At 34.9% G+C, this 20,607-nt stretch overlaps 1 protein-coding gene across 5 annotated transcripts in view; it reads right to left on the bottom strand.

The window, feature by feature from the left end:
* The window catches only part of Bru3 (bruno 3), a 559,287-nt gene that overhangs the window by 492,910 nt on the left and 45,770 nt on the right, over window positions 1-20,607 (bottom strand). For all 5 annotated transcript variants that reach the window (XM_049840303.2, XM_049840304.2, XM_049840305.2 and 2 more), the window contains one exon: window positions 5,481-5,563. In XM_049840303.2, the coding sequence (XP_049696260.1) occupies window positions 5,481-5,563 (83 nt within the window). The remainder of the gene's footprint in view (window positions 1-5,480; window positions 5,564-20,607) is intronic.

The raw sequence follows: 20,607 nt of genomic DNA, 5'->3' as shown, positions 1-20,607 counted from the left end.
CTAAAATAGAAGACGATATTTATGGTTTACCACAGATTGTTTGATAAAAATGTGAAGAGTGATATAGTTTTTTCTAGTTTTATATTTGATATCTACTGAAAATAGTACTACTGAAAAAAGTGAAAAAATAAAGACGAGATATATTGAAGAAGATTTTTAATTTCACAACAGCTGTACTCATTATTCCCCAGCCATTTTCCCTATTAGGTACTTACTTATTTTTGGTCGGTGCAGCATATCTTCTACTTCCACATCTATCTAACATCATCTCTTAAGTAACACTCTTTGCAACTATGTTTTCTGACGCGAGCTATACTGTTAATCTCCTCCTGCATACTGTTAATTTAGGAAGTTAATTAGGTAACTTACACTTTTTAAGAAAGTACATTTTTAATATCCATCAAATCCCTCCACAATCCGCAAAACATAACATTATAAAACAATCCACGTATATGTATGTTCGTATGATTTTACAAACTTCACGTACGCAAATAGCATATGTATGTGTTACTATCTTCGCGAGCCAATCCCCCGGAGGCTTGATACCGACTCAAATTTACCTATGAAAATATTATACTGCATTTTCTATGAGCTAGTCAAATAGGTTTTTGTGGTTACGAGTGATAGACGTAGTGAGATGGAAGAAAAATGTGAGATGAAATTCTGCAGCGTTCTGAAAAAATATAGGTACAAAAAAAATGGATTCTTTGTTTAAATAAATAAAAACTGTTAATTAGGGTATCACGTTGCCAGAGTCACAGGATTAAAGTAAGCAGATAGGCAATCGCTCCAATATAAAACACTGACTTTATAATTTTAATTTGTAATTACTGTTCTCTGACTATTTTTCATAATTTTTATAATCCTAGTTTTTGTTTGTCAATGAAATGAATACAACGAATTTTACTCGCAGGTTTTTTAATCCTCAGATTATTTTTTAGTATAGTTATTGCTTCTGTTTCATACATTAAATAACTGTGTTAAACAACATTTAACAGCTTTCAAACACTCAATATTTTTGTATCAAATAGTGCATTTCACAAGATGCTTTTCGTTATAATATTAAAAACAACTATAGACATAATGGTATATTTAGCCCGACTGTCCCCAATAGAGCTAATGAGAGCTAGTAACTATAAATTGTAGGTTATTTTTAGATTATACCGAAGAAAATATAAATGACGTCCAGTATGAACGAGTGGTGGAGTTTCTAATTTTAGGGTCGTGATCCGTGGATCGATTCCTATATAAAGATGATTTTAAAGAAAATGTTTTGACATCAAACTTTAACAAATATGGTACGCATAATTAAAACATTTTATTTAAGTATCTACTTCATTGTCACGACCTTGTCTTTATCGTCCCACTGTTGGGCAAACAATCATACATGAGAGGTTGGTGTTTTACCCACTAGGCCACTACGTCGTGTTAGAACGTCGTAGTGGCCGTCTTGAAGGAACGTCGTACTTAAACATAAAAAAATAAACAAAGAACGAAATACGTACGACATAAATAAAACATAATCGCTATTTTTCTTTCTCCGCAATAAATCAAGAACCCTTCTTATCTACCAAATATATAAAAACTCTGCCTAACGAATACGGAACTTACATACACAATTTTGTAAACCATACACTGTCGGCCATATTATAAACATACAAGAAATGTTAAACAAAAAACGTTCATCCCGAAATTTTCTCCATAAATCATTGAGTGCGGTAAAATTTTATCTCAACGATTTATTTTATTTTACCTACTTTTGGGTAAAGGGAATTTTCACGGGGCAAGAGAGTATCATACACAATAATAAGGAAATGTAGGACTTTCCTGTTATCTGTAAAATTGGGGAAAAATCCTAGGTACGTTTTCCGATTTTGATTCTTAACTCATAAGAAAGAATAACAATATTTCCTTGATGTTTATCTTGTATCTGTTCAAAACTTATGACATACTTTTCAAGGAACAAAATGTCATATACGGGTACAGTGAAACTACAACTGTAAACATCTCTAATTCTTTGTCTGATTCCTATTTCTGAAGCATTTATTTTATAGCCTATTTCCCACTATAACCACTGATTTAAATCCCCACAATTTCTCGCAGTTAAAAAATCTATTCATGATTTTCGCTAAACATTTTTTAACTCTAAAGAAAATGTAATGTGGATGCAATCGTGTGGAGCCAGTAATTACACCACATGTTGGAAAGGAGTGCCAAAATTGTACCGCGCAATAAGCACGCCTTAGCTTAGCCGGCCATATTTTCTACAATCATGCGGCATGATTGTACAAAATACGGCCGGCGGGTTGGGCCGCCGGGCTGTGCCGCCGGCATCAGCGGCTTTGGTGTGTAGACACCTTATCACACACGTATTTACACACTGATTAGTACAGGCAAATTGCGAGAGAGGGTAGTAGAATAGTTGAGAGGGGGTAGTCACTTAACAACAAAAATAGACCTTGATTCTATTCACTCGCACTAATCAATAAGTACTAATCGCACGTATCACTTAACACTAATCACTTTACGCTTCCGTTCACACCTTGATTACTAAACACCTGCACTAATCACCTGCAGTGTTAACTTAACAAAGTGTAAACCGGGCATAATATTCTGTACCACAAAGAAATGTGGGTCTAATTTTCTTGTTTCATCTTAGTGAAATTCTTGCATAATTTTAGTAACAATTAGGGTAGTACAGAGGATAATTTGGCATGAATAATTGTAGACCAATATTTGACACACGTTGACCATGTGAAATATAGCCCGATGTATGTCTTGAGGCACGTCCAAGTTCTGTCTAAAGTCTTTCCCTGGTATTTCAAAAAAGCTGTAGCTTCTTTAGGCCAAACCACCGTACCTATAAGCAATCCCCATTAACTTTATCAAATACAGAGCATTTTTCCCAATAATTTTGTCTCTCAAATCCGCAAGCGTAGTCAGGCGCCCCGACATACTTACACTACGCGGCGTAATGCGAAAACGGCCGCACGCGCCCGATGTGTTAACCTCATTATTTATGAATGCTGTTATGGGCTCAAAATTTCTTACGCTTGAATTATTTAATCTGCTTTTCCATTACGGTTTCGCTAAAATGACACAATTTATATTCAGAGCGGACGCTCAGAACTCAGGAGTATGACTTTATGGAAAGATTAGGGATGAGATCAAAAATTAAAATACGTTACGTTCCCGTATCGTTTGCGCTGCGTCGGTTTTACGAGGATCGTTAGCGCGCGTGAATAGTGACGTGTGCTAAGCATAAAATAATTTCATGTGGAATTATGTTACGTTACATTTGATTCCTGGCTTTCTTTGGGATTAAAATGCCTACTTACGGCGGAAAACGTACTCATTTATACAGCAATCAAAATATCCAAAAACCATTCAAAAACAGCTATTGAAAGCCAGTCCCGTAGCCCAGACAACGGGCCACTTTACGCGTTCGCATTTGGTATCAAAACAGCTGAGATATTACGTCACAACATGCCACAGAGCGTCAGTAGCGCATTGTTGGTTAAAGCACAAAAGGTATTTTGTACAATAGAATTTGCTGTTAATTAGCATTTTCGACAAAACACCACAAATATTCAGAATTAACTTGGTAAGTGGTAAAAAGCTGATGTTCCGTAGGTGGGGTAGATAGGAGCGAACTTTACTTGTACAATTAGTTTCTTTGTTTAATATGAAGTAGTATCTTAACCCTTTAACCTCGGATGAAAAACGCTGTAAAATATTAATTGACTTTATAATTGTAGCAATTTGATTTGCTGTACCACACTATCAAGGACAGTGTAAAAGTGTTTTTTTTTTGTCATGCTTTCACGCCAAAATAAAAAAAACTGATTCGGTCTTATGTTGGAGACACAGATAGGCTACTTTACACATATGTAGATGTTGGACGTTTCCTCGGGACACAAACAAAGTCGCAGTTGAAGTCAAGGTTGTTTATGAAGTTTCAATAATAAAAACTGAATTGCACTTTAACCAATACGCATCGCTAGTTCACAATATTTTTAAGCCATTAACATGACAACCTGTCAAAATCGTGCATGAAAGTTTTTGTTGGAGTGAGGGTAGGCGCGATATTAACATGCTTGCCGCGGCACGGGCACATGTGTACCTTGCCTTACACCTTTTTATAGGCGCGCATATTTTAGGGTTAAGGAAATAGGGGATCTATCGGCTGTGAATATGATTGAGGGCCCTATTTGGTTTAGGTTGTTAAAGTTTTTAGTGTAGGAGTAAAAAAAAAGATTTTCTTGCTGCCGTATATTTTTCCGAAAATAATGACCGTGGGACCATTATAATACTAGACAAAAGTTTGTTTCATATTTTTGCTTGAAAGCACTAAAAGGTGGTCGATCCGTCTTAAGACGTTCACCCCCCAATCTTTAAAAAATAATAATTTGTTCTAATCTTTATCACTTGTAATTGCTACAATGTAACTCAAAGTACCTAATTTCAACCTAATTCACGTGTTCATAAAACTCATTATACATTTACAAATTGTTTCCTTAAATAAAATGAACTTATTCGGACGAATCTTGAATACTGAGTAGTGGGTTAATTTAACATTTCGGCTTTAAGTACAACACGGAACAATAGCTTTATTCATCAATTTGAATGTTAAAGCTTTGTTATTTTACATAATAAATACTATAAACCTTTAAATATAATGTTCTTCCCGCGGCTTTTCTCCTTTTGTACCAATGCAGTGGTGTATATTCGGAGGAGCTTCTTAATAATCGCAATAGGTCTTAAGGGCCAAAGCCTGATGTGGCAAATGGATTGTTCGTAAGAGTGACTTCGGCGTTCTAAGCTAAAAGTCTTCCGAAGGATCACGAGTAGGTCTTAGTGAGATAGGATTCGATAGTTTCTTGTACTCTACTTTCAGATGAAAGTCTCACTCATGCTTTCCCCCGCTTAAAAAAAAAATATATTTCTTTTTATATATTTTTTTGCACACTTTACAATAGCACCTTAAGCAACCTACGAGCCAAGCGCAGTATTATTCTAAGTTCTTAGTCCACGAAACTAATTTTAAAACCATCTACCTAGTGTTTAGGTTCAATTTAGCTAAAGAATGAGAATGTGAGAGCCTTTTCTCTTCATATTCAAACCGAATAATAAATTAGGCTCCACAAAGGAGACTTAATTACGTAACGCAGGTTCTTCAGGCAATATATTTACTACACTTAAGACTATATAAGACTCCCATATATTGTAGTTATAATATTACAATCATTTTTTACAATATTGTTCTTTTTGGCTCTGAACAACGCGCGAGTTGGTACGCAGACACCATATTTAGGACACGATTAGCTTCAGAAGTTAGCTGCGAACCGCCACTAAGTTTGGCAACAGTTATTTTTCGCTGTGTATTAACAATAATGAGAGAAATGTGTGTATTTATTTTGTAATGATTATTGTATAGTCTTGTGTTATTATTATTTATTTATTTATATACTAGTACTTACCCCTGGTAGTGTCCGTTTCTCATGAAGAGCCGATTGAGCGCTGGATGCGCTCTCCGGATTGAAGTATGTTAAAAATGCACACCCTGTAACAAATAGAGACAAGTGTTATCAAATGGAAACATATTTTCTTGATTAAAAGTTAAATATGTAATTTGTACAACAAACACATAATTTAAGTGTAGACAATTAATGATATCATATTTTACTTTCAGCCAGATGAACTGACAACTATTCACTTTTCATGTTTTTATTGAGTGAGTTTATTTGACAGCTTTTTGTGGGAAAACAGCTTAACCGATTAAGACGAAATTTTGTATTTATTTAGTTTATAATATAAGCTACTATTATTTAATTAATATTTTTTTCCAGACAACGAGAAGAACCACTGAAAACAGCTGGTTACAATGATAAATTGACTAATTAATCTCCCAAGATTACAAACAAAAGCCATAGCCAACAATACAACAATTACTTAGTCCATAGATACGGTAACATTATCTGTCAACGTAAACTGATACATGTACGTAATCAAGGCGACATCATCATCGAATTAGCAATAATTCAGTATCAAGCAGTTAATTATAATTGCTTCTGTTCGTAAGTGTTGACACACCGGGTTAGTACGTAAGGGTGGTGATACACTTAGCTAATATCTTTGTCTTGTGTACATTTTGAGATTTGCTCAAATGTCTGGTAATGAGATTGACATTTATCTGAAAGTGGATGCAACATGCTTAGAAACATTAACGAAGGAAAGTTGGAATAATATAATTGACACCACCGGCCTACCGTCGGAACTTCTTCGCACACGTGGATTAAAAGTAATGTATAGTATTTCTTTATAAATGAACGAATTAACACTTAAATATTTTTTCTAATTGATTGACTAGTTCCTGAGATACAGCAACAAATAAACAGCTTTATAATATTGATATATGTTAAAGAAGTGTAATACCAGCCTAAGATGGTACACATACTAGGTAGTTATAGGTATGCAGTTGAGTAATCGGAAACCGTGTAAAACAATAGCTCATGAAATAGTCTCAAATTGGTTCAGTAGTTTTGGAGACTTTACCTTACAATAAATACTAGTTCAGATATTAGGACGTATATTTCTGCGACGATTATTGCATTATTTCACAAAAACCCACAAGAAATCAAACCACTATCAAGCACTTATACCACATTATACCAATAACAAAACAGATAAAAAAATTAAAATTCCGTTGCAGTATGTCGTCGAATCGCATCTGATATGTTCAGATTACAGTCGAAGCTTTATTTGTTGGGAGGATGGCGGCCGAATAGGAATGAACCGTGTTATGACGTTCCGTTACACGTAAGTGCGGAGTCTGAGTGGTAGTGATGATGGAATTGTGGGATGTTTTAATGTGTTGGTGTGTAGTTGTTTGTTGTGATAGGAATGTCTTATTGGATTTCGGATTAACATTCTGTCTGTGAGTTTGTCCGTGAAAAAGTATCAAAATAAACCCTTTTTCTCATTTTGGTACCTACCTAAAAAATATATGGATTATTTACAATCACGAAGATAAGATAGTGTCTGTAATGTCTAGGCCAAAAAATATTAACAGTAATTAATTAAACAATATTAACCAAAAAATATTATTATCTCCTGTACTATCAAACTTTCAAAAAAAGTCGCTTAAGACTTTGTTGCAGGAATATTAGGAGGCAGGTTTTAAACATCATTTCTATATTTTTCACACGAAGGCCTGGTCGATACGTGCATTATATGCAATTTTACCGATTTGAAATTAGAATATGATAAAAAAAAAACATTTTATTTTCATCACTACCCCTCCAGATTTTTCCCAACAAAACAAAACAAAAGCACAGTGATAACACAAACATCACTTAATAATTTCGCGGCGGCGCCGTGGGACCTGGGAGATCGCCCTGTCATGTACCATGTCTCAGCCATTTGTCTGTGTCACATTTTAAAAGGGCACTACAGTACATTGTGTTGTGTGCATTTGTATGGAGGTTTTAGATATATTTTCGAGGGATAGATTATATGGCTAGCAGTATTTTTGTTTAATTTCTAGTGATTGTAATGTGTATTGCTATTGATCATTCTAATCCTTTGAAGTCAGCTTTTTAAAGCGATTCTATAAAGGACTTGAAACTTGTTTATCTTTTGATGTTATTTTGTAGAACCAATAAGACATTGTGGTCTTTTTCTATCTGCAATTTTAACAAACAAAGTCATACAATTAAAATCCCAATCCGGCCCAAAAGACCCCATTCGAAACCAATTTTCATTGAACGGACAAACGCCACAAAATTAACACCTAATAAGGACCCCAAACAGCTTCATTACACAAATAATCTCGACGTCACGGCTTCTTTACTCAAATAATCCCACCCAACCCTAACATTAACAAATAAACACAATTCAAGCCTACAATTAATACCCACAATAATTAACTTTCCGTCCCAAAACGGGACATTTCTTTACGAGAATAAACGAAAGCCTTACTTGGAGCTTTAAAAATTATGACTTGGCAACATCGAATGGACCGGAAATGTATAGGCGCAGGAAATGAACCCGTTAGCACAATCCAAGATGGCTGCCAGGAAACTGGCCAGCCGATTTATTCGTGTTGCTGGACCATAGCAGATGAAATGCTCCATTATGACGTATGGTAATGCGTTGCGATGCTTTTAAAGGGTTAACTGTGATTTATAATATCTGCCGATATAGATTTACTGAGGTTTCGGATTAGAAGTGCGGTGTGGGCTGGTTTAGTGGCCAATAGTGTCATTGTTCTTGATTCAGCGCAAATGTTTTTGTGTGATTTATGTTTGTGAATCATAGTTTATGTTCACACTATTGTTGTGTTTAAATTTTCGGAGTTAGCTTACTTTTATAGGACTGCTACAGTAGAAACTGAGCGATTGAAAATTTTGAAATACAATTATTGCAGGTCAAATACAAAAGGCATACTAAAAACCATTTTTCACAGAACCATTTCATGCGAAACATCTTTGTATATATTTGCTTGGTCTCATAAATATGACAGGAATTGCAAAACAAAAAATTGACTCAAACAATTTTTCAAAAAATTAACACACTCACCTAACTAAACTCAAACCTGTCAACACATACGTAACATGACTAACGCAGTGCAGTATTTAGACCACGTTGTTAGCAACGAAATGCGATTGACAGCTCCCGTGTGACATGCAACTGTTGCTAACAACAAAACCTGTCAATCACTCCCATCTGAGTTCTGGATCAAGTTACCGAAAACAGTTTTTCGTAGTTTTCGAGTTCGAAATAGGTTTTACTTTTCGAATGTTGCATTGTTTGCATAGCATTGAAATGGCTTCCCAAAAAGGTAAAGGTTCTCAATTTATCTGAATATTTTTAATTTATTTAATTGACAAAGCTGAAAATTCTGTGTTTGTGTGTGTGTGTGTGTTTTATTTACATCCCAAAAAAAGAGGTTCTCAAAGTCTGAATAATTAATATTTGTAATTGATTTAATTGACAAAGCTGAAAATTCTGTAATTGATAATTCATGAATACCAAACCAATTAGTTGAAAAAATATATTCTCTTTATACATTCCGAAACATTTTACTAAACCCAAAACTCTGCAATGAATCTAAAAATTAATTTCATACGTTCCAAAAATGAATTCCACATCGTTTCTGCAGTGGAGTCCTGACACGATTTTGAATATAATTTCATTAGCTCAGCTGCGAACAAAATGAGTCTGTTTTGTTTGATCAAGCACAAAGCTAGGAATACCTACTACTATTCTTGTTTTAATACTAAAATTGCACGTGCTTTCATTTTATTAGATAATTTTCAAAGGATTGTCGCGGATCGTCAGTGTTGCGGTTGCATGATGAATTTAAATTTATTGGATTACTGGTTGCTTATGCAATATTTTAGTCGTGTTAATAGGATATGTTTAATGTGTTTCTTTATAAAGTGATATGTAGTTTGTTTTGTACTCTTCAAATATGCCATGAAATTTTTGATTGAATTACTCAGACATTTTTAGGTCTACTATATTCAAATGGTCAACAGTGTTGTATAGACCGTTATTAAGGCCTGCTGTAGGCGGTGGGCGGCGTGAAGTGCTGCCAAAATTTTTACGTAACCAAGCCTAAAAGCCGTGTAATTTCTCTTTTAGGCTAAACAGTTTAAATTCAGCGCATTTTATCAACAAAATAAATTCAAGCGAAACTCATTCGCGAACAACCTGCACATCTACGATAACACGATTTTGTATAAACCGATTGTAGCGTATCAAATAAGCGCAAAAGCACGCGATTAGCCCACCACGTTAATTTACGCTGGCCGGTCGAATTTGCATCGACGCCGGCCGCAACGAGCCCTGCCCGCTAATTAGTAGTTAGCCGCTTTTATTTCCGACCCAGCGTTATCTAAGCCACTGTAATCTGCTACTGTTACGCCCAGCCGTGCCTATGCGCCTTTAACATTCGGTTTTTCGGTGTTTAAAAAATAAGATGCCATTCTTTTTCGGTATTTGCAAGTCTGCGGTCTGGTTGCGGTAATTCGGACGATGTATTGGGGGCGTTGAAGCCGAAGGATAGACCAAGTTTGTGTGCTGAAGCTACTGTTTTTCTGCTCCACCAAAGTACGGTTGATTAAAGTAAATGTATTCTTGCAGAGAAAGACATGTTATTTTCTAAAATTTACCAACTGTTAGTAACCTACTTTCTTATGACTACGAAAACAAGAGACCGAAATAAAAGTTTCATACTCTTAAAATATAAAGTTTTCTCTTTCAAATAAACCTTGTGAAACAGGTAAACTACTGTTCTAATTAGTTTTCTTTGTGTACTCCATCTCCACAATATTCAAAACTACGAGCACACTGTACAACCAACAGAAGTATCGTGAATTTAAACTTATGACTACAATAGTTCTAGAATTATTCAAATTAAATGAGTTTTATTACCTTACGAAATATCTACGCTTGAAGATAAGTTATAAGAACCCTACCGTAATTATGTCTACTAGACAAAAGAACGCAAACAAAGTTTATTTTAGTGAGAATATCCCTAACTTATGAATTTGAATCGTTAATGAGAAAAAAATCCGTAAAAACCCGAAGTCTACACTCGGGAAAAGTTTCCTTCCTTCAGAAACGAGTGAAAAGATGCAATGCTGCAGGTTCGGTACAAAAATATTCAATAAAAAATACGTTCTAACTTTCTTTCGCTGACATTGAAAAAGCTAGCTTAAGGGTTGGATGTTAAGACTGATTTTGGATCGTGGAGTGGTTGGAGTAAGGTTGTTTTTTGTTGGGAGTGGAAAAGTTCGCTTTTAAGTTTACATTGTTGGGTGAAATTAGTTCCAGTTGAATGTCAGAAGAGATATAAAGTGTATTCTATCTAGTTGGTGGGTTGCGTGCCGGCCGGCTGCCGGTCTATTTGCATTGAAATGATCGGTCAGGAAGCCGATAAGATTGTCTTGAGCACGTCATCATTTGTTTACTTCGCCAATATTGGATTTTTTATAGGGTTTGCTCACGATTTTTAGGGTTGTTTAGTGTGTCAATATACAAGTATTTTTATGTAAACGGTTTGACAAGCGCTACTTGAAGGTTCCTAGTAGATAATAACACGCTATTATGTTTTGAAGGAGATTCACAAAAGTTACCTCTCCTTCTTCGCTAGCGTAAATCTAATTCGAGTTATTGTAATATGTTTCTTATCTTTCACTCACCATTTGACCATACTCTCACATAACCTCTTATGCACTCGACATTTCTTTAAGTCTACTAACAAAATGATCATAAAATAACTTATTCATATTCCGAATAAAAACCTCTTTAAAAATCGCTCCACTAAAAAGATAAAAGCGCACAATCATAAACGGCTTTACATTTTCCCATTTAAAGCGATGATAGCAAAAAATAGCGAAATTAAAAGTTCATAATACAGTTTTCTTTTGAAAGTAATTCGATCTATTCCGAGGCGACGCTGTCTTGAGGCGCCTTAACTAAAGGCAGCGATGGGTGCCTCGGCAGAATTGCATTATCACGGTGTTTTAATTAGCTTCTCGCTAGAAATATGTACTTATACTTTGGCGTATGTTTGTTAACAAATATGGTTTTTGTTGGAGAGTCTTTTTTGTTTGTGTGTGTGAGTAGTGTTTTGTTTCGCTGTTTTGTTTTTCTTGAGTTGTAAATCTGAGGGCACGGCAGTGCCCCAGCCAAGACTCGAGCAAAGCGGGCACGGCCGTACCATCTTTTCTCGAAGCGTTTCGCGGCTATTTCAGCCCCCTGTATCTTCCATGTGAACAAAGCTAGGAGTTTAGGTTTTCGATGACCAAGAGTAAGTATTAGAACAAGCTCAGTCCCAAAATTACAAGAAATTTGAATAAATAGTTTACGAGTTATGAGCGATCAAAGTTACACCATTTTGTCACTGACTCACTCACTGACCGATCATCAAAAGTCTAAGGTACTTCTAGCAAACTTAGAACCTTCAAATTTGGCACCAAGATAGGTTATTGGCTACATATAAAGGGAAAATTATAAAAACCTTAAAACTTAATAAAAAAATAGGAAACAAATTTATATTTGCGGTTTTTCAAGAACATTGTGTATGAATTTTGACTGCATTGATAACTTTGTTATTTATTTATGTACAAAATGTTACTATTTGTTTTATTGTTACGTAGTGTGGTATATTGTTATTATGTATTAAATATACATACATATGAATAAAAAAGCTAGGTTAAAATAAAATGAATAATGATAAAATCTTTCATATTAATGCAGTGCGATAAATACTGCATGCTTGCTCGATAGATGGCGTTGTCCTGGTCTAAATCGCGCTACGGTTTTTAGTTAAAAAAAAAACAAATAATTTCATGTGATAGCGCCATCTACCTCTGAAATAAATCTCTTTTATTCTAAAAGATATTCGATTAAAAAAATTCGAAATTGTTTAATTTATTTAAAAAAAATGTTGTTTACGTGCTAGTTTAGGTCTACATATTTAGTTTGTTATATATTTAGTTAGTTACATGTAAGTTAATTTAATTTGTTATATACTTAGAGAAGAAGGAGGCCTACAAAAAATAAATTAGATCCCACCAAAACATTAAATGTAAAAAAGCCAATCCTCTACGCAATTCCTCCACCGTAAAAAGTTTTGAGATCGCATAGAAGCCAAGTCATGTTCAACTTTATTTGTAATAATAAATCAATATTTTGTGACTATATCAATAGTTTTGTTCACATTACAATAATATTGTCTTGGCCATGAGCACAAGTTAATAGTCGCTCCTTGAAATCATGTGTAAATGCCATTGAATTGATACATTCTATATGGACATGATTTTACGATTGGACTGATTGGAATTTGAGATCACCATGGACCAATCATGCGCCATAGTAAATGTGCAGTTCATGATTTTGGATGATACTGACTGTCGGTCATTTAGTAACAATTGAAAAAACTAAAAGTATTTAATTCTGTGATATTAAACTTCATGATTGACTTTCACCTCTCCAAGATATGCTGTATTATATTTGTAGTTTATTGTGCTCATGGCCAAGTCAATATTATTGTAAAGTGAACGAAACTATTGATATGGTCACAAAATATTGATTTATTATTACAAATAAAGTTGAACATGACTTGGCTTCTATGCGATCTCAAAACTTTTTACGGTGGAGGAATTGCGTAGAGGATTGGCTTTTTTACATTTAATGTTTTGGTGGGATTAGGTTTGTCTATCAGAGACAGCGATAAGGTCCCTTTAATAATAATAATGTGGTAAACTTGTCAAAAATTGCAATTGTATCCCCCGACGCAAAAACGACGGGGTGTTAGAAGTTTCTCGTGGCTGTGTGTGTAATAGATAAATACAATGCAGTGCAATTTATAACAATCACTTAATCTAATCCTAAACTTAACCTAACTATCACTACTACAACATCACTAATAAACAATAAATCGCGTTACTAAAACTAATTCTCTAAACACAATACGCTTACTAAAAACACTAAGTATTAAAGCTACACTCGCCGCCACACAAAAGGAACTAGATTATCTAAGAATTCATTTCGCAACATTTTCTCACACTCCATAAATTTTCGTTCTAACCTCGTTTGTCACTTTATACTCCATAGATCCTCATTCCAAATATAAAATGTTGCTTCTACCGTAAGGGACTTTGTAAATACATAAAAATGAGGATGAACGTAGGGAATCGTACAACATATACTTACCTAATAAAAAAGTGTGAACACAATTTCTTAATGACTATGTAAACTTTGAAAAAAAAAGTTGGCACTTTTATCCTATCTAATTCAGTGACAAAAGACGATGTCACGACAGAACTCTTGATATATTTTTGGGTACACTCAATAAAAAAGTCGTTGCCAATCAATTACTAAGAAATAGAAAAAAAATGTTATGTTAAACGTTATATAAAGCTAAACTAGCTGGCTTTCTGTCTATCAAATTAAGACACGCAAAAACACACCTCAAGTTGACCATCTTTTCAGTACTAATAGACAAGCTTCAGTCTTCATCAAGTCAAATTACTTAGCTAGTTCCTAAAAGTCCAACTACAAACTCCTTTCTAATAAAGCAACTGCAGCAACCTTTAGAGGATATTAAAACTAAAGTTGCCAGTAATAATCCAAAAGACACGGCATTAAGACACTTTGCCATTAGCACGTTAATTAATAGAGAATTCGTCGCGAAATTTATTGCAGTCCCCGGGCAGTGGACAAATGAGTAACAAAAACTATTTAGGATAATCTTGTTGAAGTTTATAGTGTTGAATGAGTTTGTACATTATTAAGTAGTGTTATAGCTTAAGGCTGTTCTTTATTGGATGGAAATTTAAATGCTTAGGGCTTTATGTTTCAAAGTATTAGCTATGTTTCAGTCTCACTTGACCTAATGGGGGATTCATTTTGATGTTTACATGATTCTGAAAAAGTATAACGAATTTAAATTTAAAAATTACCTACTCAATTTATTGTCTTGCTAACATCCATAAAATTCAAAAGACAATCAAATGCTGTCTTCCAAAAGTCAGTCCTAACAAAGCCGCTTCAATAAACTAAGAGAATTTATATCCCCGAAACTACACACGTTCGTGACACAACATTGTAAGCCCGTATTCTCATTTTTAATGTAAAAACAAAATTCGTGGCCAGTAAAATATAATCCACAATCTTGTTGATCGTCCGCGGGTCGTACGTTCATTTGTTTATTGCCCTGCATCGCCCAACGGCCTAAACTTTTTGCCGGTCGTTCCAAGCTAAATTCTTTCTTGGCAATTTGCACATACCTAGCTACCTTGCTGTTTGCGTTTCCTTTCGGCGGCAGATTTGTTGGCTTTTTTACAACAGTGGCCAACGTTTTTCTTGTTTAATTACGTAATAATACAGTGGATTCCAGAGCTCGGTGTTTTTGTGGCCTTTCTTTCGGTTTTTTGTACACCTTTTTCCAGATTGAAGTTTCGGACGTCAAGGTTTTTTGTTTTTGCTTTCGCTTTGCTACATTGTTTGTAGTAATTTTGAGCCTTTGATCTTGTTTGAGGATAAATAAATAACGAGTGGAATAGTTTTGTCTATCTCTGTCATTCGATTAGAACATTGGAATTTATTAATTTGCTACTCAAACACCCGAAGATAAAACACACAATTTTATACAGTAATTTACAAAACCAATCTCAAAAACCGCCATAATTTCCACATCACATACTGCAGAACTAAAGCAGGAACGCCAAAAAAGGCCGAAAAGACCGACCCGAAAATAGGAAACAAAAAACGGTCGGTACAGCGTAAAACACTAGGTCTCGTTCACACAGTGGGCTACAGTTTCGGGCCCGGGTTAATCCGCAGCTAGCCGCTCCGGGAATTAGTATTCTTCTAGCGTCCCCACGCGGAAAAAGTTGGACTTAAAAATTTGAAGTTGCATATTTTCGCGGAGGTAACACTGTGTGTTTGGATGGAGATATCGTGGGTTTGTAAATAGTGTGGGGGAAATTATTTATGTCGGATTTGTGGTTTTTGAGTGTTACACAAAGTAAGATTAGCACAATTTTTTCGTACGTTCGTTCTAATGTAAACATTTGTCTTTCGTTAAGCTTGAATTACTCATGTACTAATTTATTTTATAATTAAAATATAAAATGCTTCTTTTTCATTTTACTCCATTTATTCATCTTTTTCCAATCCACTAATACGATAGTATACTATGAAATCGTAACCTTTTCATTTCCTTAGCATGTCTCTGAGCTCTTTCTCAAATAAAATGGCAGAGTAACACTGATTTAAATATCTCACTACTGACTTCATGACAGTAACCAATTAAATCTCTCACCGCATTCTCCTTCAGAACCAAGGTCAAACTGTACAAAATTACCCAATAACATCAAACAACTAAAACTAAATTTAAACGACCGATTTATTCACAATGTAGTTTCTCATCAACAAACTAGCGAAATACTTCATAATTCTGAATATAATTCCATATAATATGTAGTTACATTGTTTTTATTTAATAAAGTGGAAATCCCACAAGTTTACGGCTTCATCGCAGTTCTGAAGTTACTTAGCCAAATGGCTAGAGTTTGTTCGCTCAACAATTTACATTCGTTTCATGATACGAAACAACTTTCCACTACTATTGTTCGCTAAAATGGACACGCTTTATATTTGCGATATAAAGAGGTTTTAATTTCATTTGTTGTTTCATTCATTGAGATGTCATTATAATGTCATAATTAAGTAAAACTTGCTTATTTACCTATAGTTCTCATCCTTAAATAATATCATAGACAAGTTGGGCTAATTTAGATCATCAAAAGGTTTGGCAATAGGTCTGATCACGATACTTCAATATGAGTTTACACAGGTTTATGTGATGTACTGTAAGACATTTTTACGTAATATAACAAAGGAGTATATATTCTAAATAATAAATCATTTGAGTAAAATCAGAACAGAACACCCTTAACTGAACCCACATTAAGTTCTATCTTCCACAGTTGCATTATCTCAACATAGTAAGCACTAAGTATATCTGATTCCTCTCAACGCCATGACGGAAGAATAAAATGCCATATTATGGCTGGCGGAACAGATCATATTCCTGCTTATAAACGCAAGATTTTGGCACCAGTCCAGCTCAAAACTGGATTGAATAAGAAAACTAAATAGCTTCATAACTACTAGGGCTTGCATCAAACAATACAATAATTTTTACCGCTAATTACATTCACGTAATTTTCTTTGTAAGTAATGTGACTATTAAAAACCGGCCAAGTGCGAGTCGGACTCGCGCACGGAGGGTTCCGTACTGACTTATAAAACGGACAAAAAAATCACGTTTGCTGTATGGGAGCCCACCAAAATATTTATTTTATTCTAGTTTTCAGTATTTGTTGTTATAGGGGCAACAATATTACATCATCTGTGAAAATTTCAACTCTCTATCACGGTTCATGAGATACAGCCTGGTGACAGACGGAGAGACGGACGGACAAAGGAGCGAAAACAATAGGATCCCGTTTTACCCTTTGGGTACGGAACCCTAAAAAGCATTTTTTACAGTGGTAACACACGCACAATTTTTTTGCAGTGGCAATCAATAACGGTGCGATATGGTCACTGGCAACTGAATTGCATTTGCGTCGCGATGCAGGGAAAAAGAAATGGGAGTGCGTGAGCCTTATCGCGTGCGTGAGACGTTTCTACTCCCCGGTAGTGCTACTTACAATTAGTATAAACAGTTGATTTTTTTCCACTTAAGTTAATGCAGGAAGTTAGGCTGTACAGTTTTTTTACACATGGTAGTTTTAATGTAGGGTGTAGAATGTGACTTTTGTAGGCACAATAGGTTTTTACAGTACGAGAATAAGAGGGAGTTTTTTTTCTTTAATTAACTAAAAATATTTGGTGTTCAGTGGACGCTAAATGAGAACCTACAAATGACACACGTAGATACTATTCTTTTACTATCATAGAGAAGTAATTATATAATGGAGTACACAGTCACAGTCCTGATGATATAGTGTTTAGCATTTCCGATTACACTCACAAATAAAAGATATAAAAATACGCAAACCACTATCACCAATAATCTACAGCCCAGACAAAATAAGCGACACCCTTCAACCTAAAAACAATAGGCATTTACTTCGAAAAGTACTACCAACCTTGAACCCACAGATTTATTGTCAACGTACAGCGTTCGCGCTCCGAAACATTATTATTGGTAATATAAATAAAAATAACAAATGATATGCCGTGACTGTACCAATTTGTTCTGATAATATTCGGCGTTCGGCCCGGCCGTGATACAATCAGCGTTTGGGCAACTAAAGAGTTGGTGGCAGTGATCGCGAGGAGTTTTGGTGATAATTAAAATTAAGGAGAGCTATTTAATGTGTCAAATTAAGAATGAATGCGATTCGCCAATGTGTGACAACATTTATTGGTGATATAGTTTTTCGTTAATAGTGATATAATGAATAATATGGTAGTATAAAAATCAGTTTAGCATGGCGCTTACAAAAATAATATTTTTAAAATACTTAGTAAATAGTAGACCATTACAATAAAACCAATTCAAGAAAATTCATCATGCAGTTATGTTTAAGTTCTAAATTCGACAAGACTCCACAAAGATCAATGTACCTACCCCAAATACACGAACCAGACAACGAGTCTCAATGAACTCTTTCACCAAGAACAATTATATCCCTATCCTGTACTCCCAACACACACAGAAAACAAAGCTACCCAACTGCCCCCATACAATAGTCTCTCAATACTCATTCCCGCTCGCAATAATCGCTGTCACTGGGACCGAGCTCATTGTCAAAATTTTGCCAACTCTAATCGCTAATCGCACTGCTTATCGTACAACTTCTTGCTGTTTATGTGTTATGCATTTTCTAATATTAAATTGGAAACGGGACCGTTTTCATACTAAACGAGGGTCATTTGAAATTATTTGGAGTCCCGTTGAGAGCCTTTATGAAGATTACTTTTGTTCGGTTGTCTTTTGTTTTTGGATTTTTATGTTTAGTGTTCTGTCAAATGTATTTAAGTAATTTAAAATAAAAAATATATAGCTTAAGTGCTTCGTTTGTGCTTGACTCTGATGTGGATGCCTGGGGGATGTCGACGTATTTTATTCGTTCGTAATGTAAATATTATAATATTCCCATCTCTTTGAAATGAAAGCCACTGTTAATTCAGTTTTAAGTAATAACTCAGTTAATTCATGTATTGAATTACATTTTATTTTTATTTTATCTTCTAGGAGAGTAGCTAGAGACCGTATGTTTTTATCATTAATGAGAATGACATTGCCGAGCTGTTTTAAAACACTCTGAATAAGATTATAGGTACTCTTACCAAAGTCTATGAATCATTTTAGAATCAGCTAGATTTCTACGAAAGCATTTTTTATCTTCCTAAAAAAACTAAATGATTCTTCAAAAACACGCGAAAATAATTAAAACACATTCCTCTTAACGTAATGTGAAATGTGTCAACGAGGAAACTCAACGTCTTGTAAACGACTCAGTCCAATTATCATGGCGTGCCATGTCGTATGGGAAGTGAAACACCGCTACTTAGAACTGATTTATTTTTAATATGCCAACATTATTTAAAACTGTGGGAAATTGTATATAGTTTTGTTAATATCGGTAACGGTTATAGTTAAGTAGGCCTCTTTAACCAACGAGGCAGTTTGGCTTAATCTGAATTAGATAATATAATAAAATGTTGTGAAATATTTTTATTTGTTTGTATTCTAGAGGTGCAGAAACTACTGAACCGATTTTGAAAATTCTTTCACTCTTCGTAAGTTAGACTATTGCCCAGTAACATAGGCTATATTTTGTCCGGATACGGGAAGAAGTTCATCGGGACGCAGGTGACACCGCGGGAAAGAAGAATTAGAAGATATATTAAGATGTTTTATGTCACGAAAGCGTACTTGTCTACATGTAGGTACATTGTACATATTTGTATGGGTAAGCTCGGGAGCGCTCAGTACTGGTCGAGTCGCCAAATCATGTAAAGACAATGTGCATGTATGCATACATTTGCACACACAAGTATCACCCGCTTTCTTGAGATCCACTGGTTTGATTTTCCGTCTGGACTTGGATTATGAAGTTGAAGCAATACTAGGGTCCTGAATTTAGCCTGCTTAACTGCTTGCATGCCTCTAATGATAAAACAATAGAAAATCAATTGTGTGTCGCGTATATCTGCGGCCCGACAGATAACGGGTTGGTAATTTTTTTCTTTCACTATATACGAAAATTTATGTATACCTACATTCCATAGGTAACCTTTTGGGTAGAATTTTCAGCAGATTTTTTAGAAGCTGTCGAAAGCACATTTCTTATTTAATGAACATAAGATTGACCCTTGGCTTAGTACAAAAAGGCTATTAGCCTAGAAACCAGGATACTTAGATCTGGATCATTACGCAGAAAGTTAATAAAAAAGAAACATCGCCTTTTTCCTCCGTACATTTTAGAGGTCATTTTCCTTCATTCTGTCATAAAATGGATTGACCTTCAAGTGCTTTTTAACAATACGATTTTTTTAATAGAGTTGTAAAAGGAATGTCTTTGTTATTTTATTTTTTTTATAAAATTAGGCGAACTAAGCAAGACATGCCCTATAATATTACCCGCTAATAAATATTGTGAAGTTGTTAAAATAAACTATTGAATGAAAATGACTTTATTTCTCAAAATTGAATTTTCAATATCCTATTTGTCTCAAATTCCCAAAATAATTCCCGGAACATTACCGGGTTCCCTCGTAATGGCCGGTTGCTGGCTGATTAATGCCAGCACAATCTAATCTATAATTTAATTCAAATTATCGAAACCCCGAAATCCCGGGGTTCAAAAGTGCGAATCCCGCATATTTATGCCCTCAATTACGACCGCCAACTTTGGAGGCATTCCTCGGACAACAATTATACAGGGATTAAGTCCGGGACTCATAACAGTCCCGGGGTATCCCGTTAAATAGGTATAATGTGCACTGGCCGGATTAAGCATGGCGGATCATATTATCCTTAATTGTACTTTTAAGTACAAGTTTATG

The sequence above is a fragment of the Helicoverpa armigera genome, chromosome 13, assembly GCF_030705265.1.
Source record: "Helicoverpa armigera isolate CAAS_96S chromosome 13, ASM3070526v1, whole genome shotgun sequence".
Classification (NCBI taxonomy): Eukaryota; Metazoa; Arthropoda; class Insecta; order Lepidoptera; family Noctuidae; genus Helicoverpa; species Helicoverpa armigera.
This window is presented reverse-complemented; position numbering and strand designations above follow the sequence as displayed.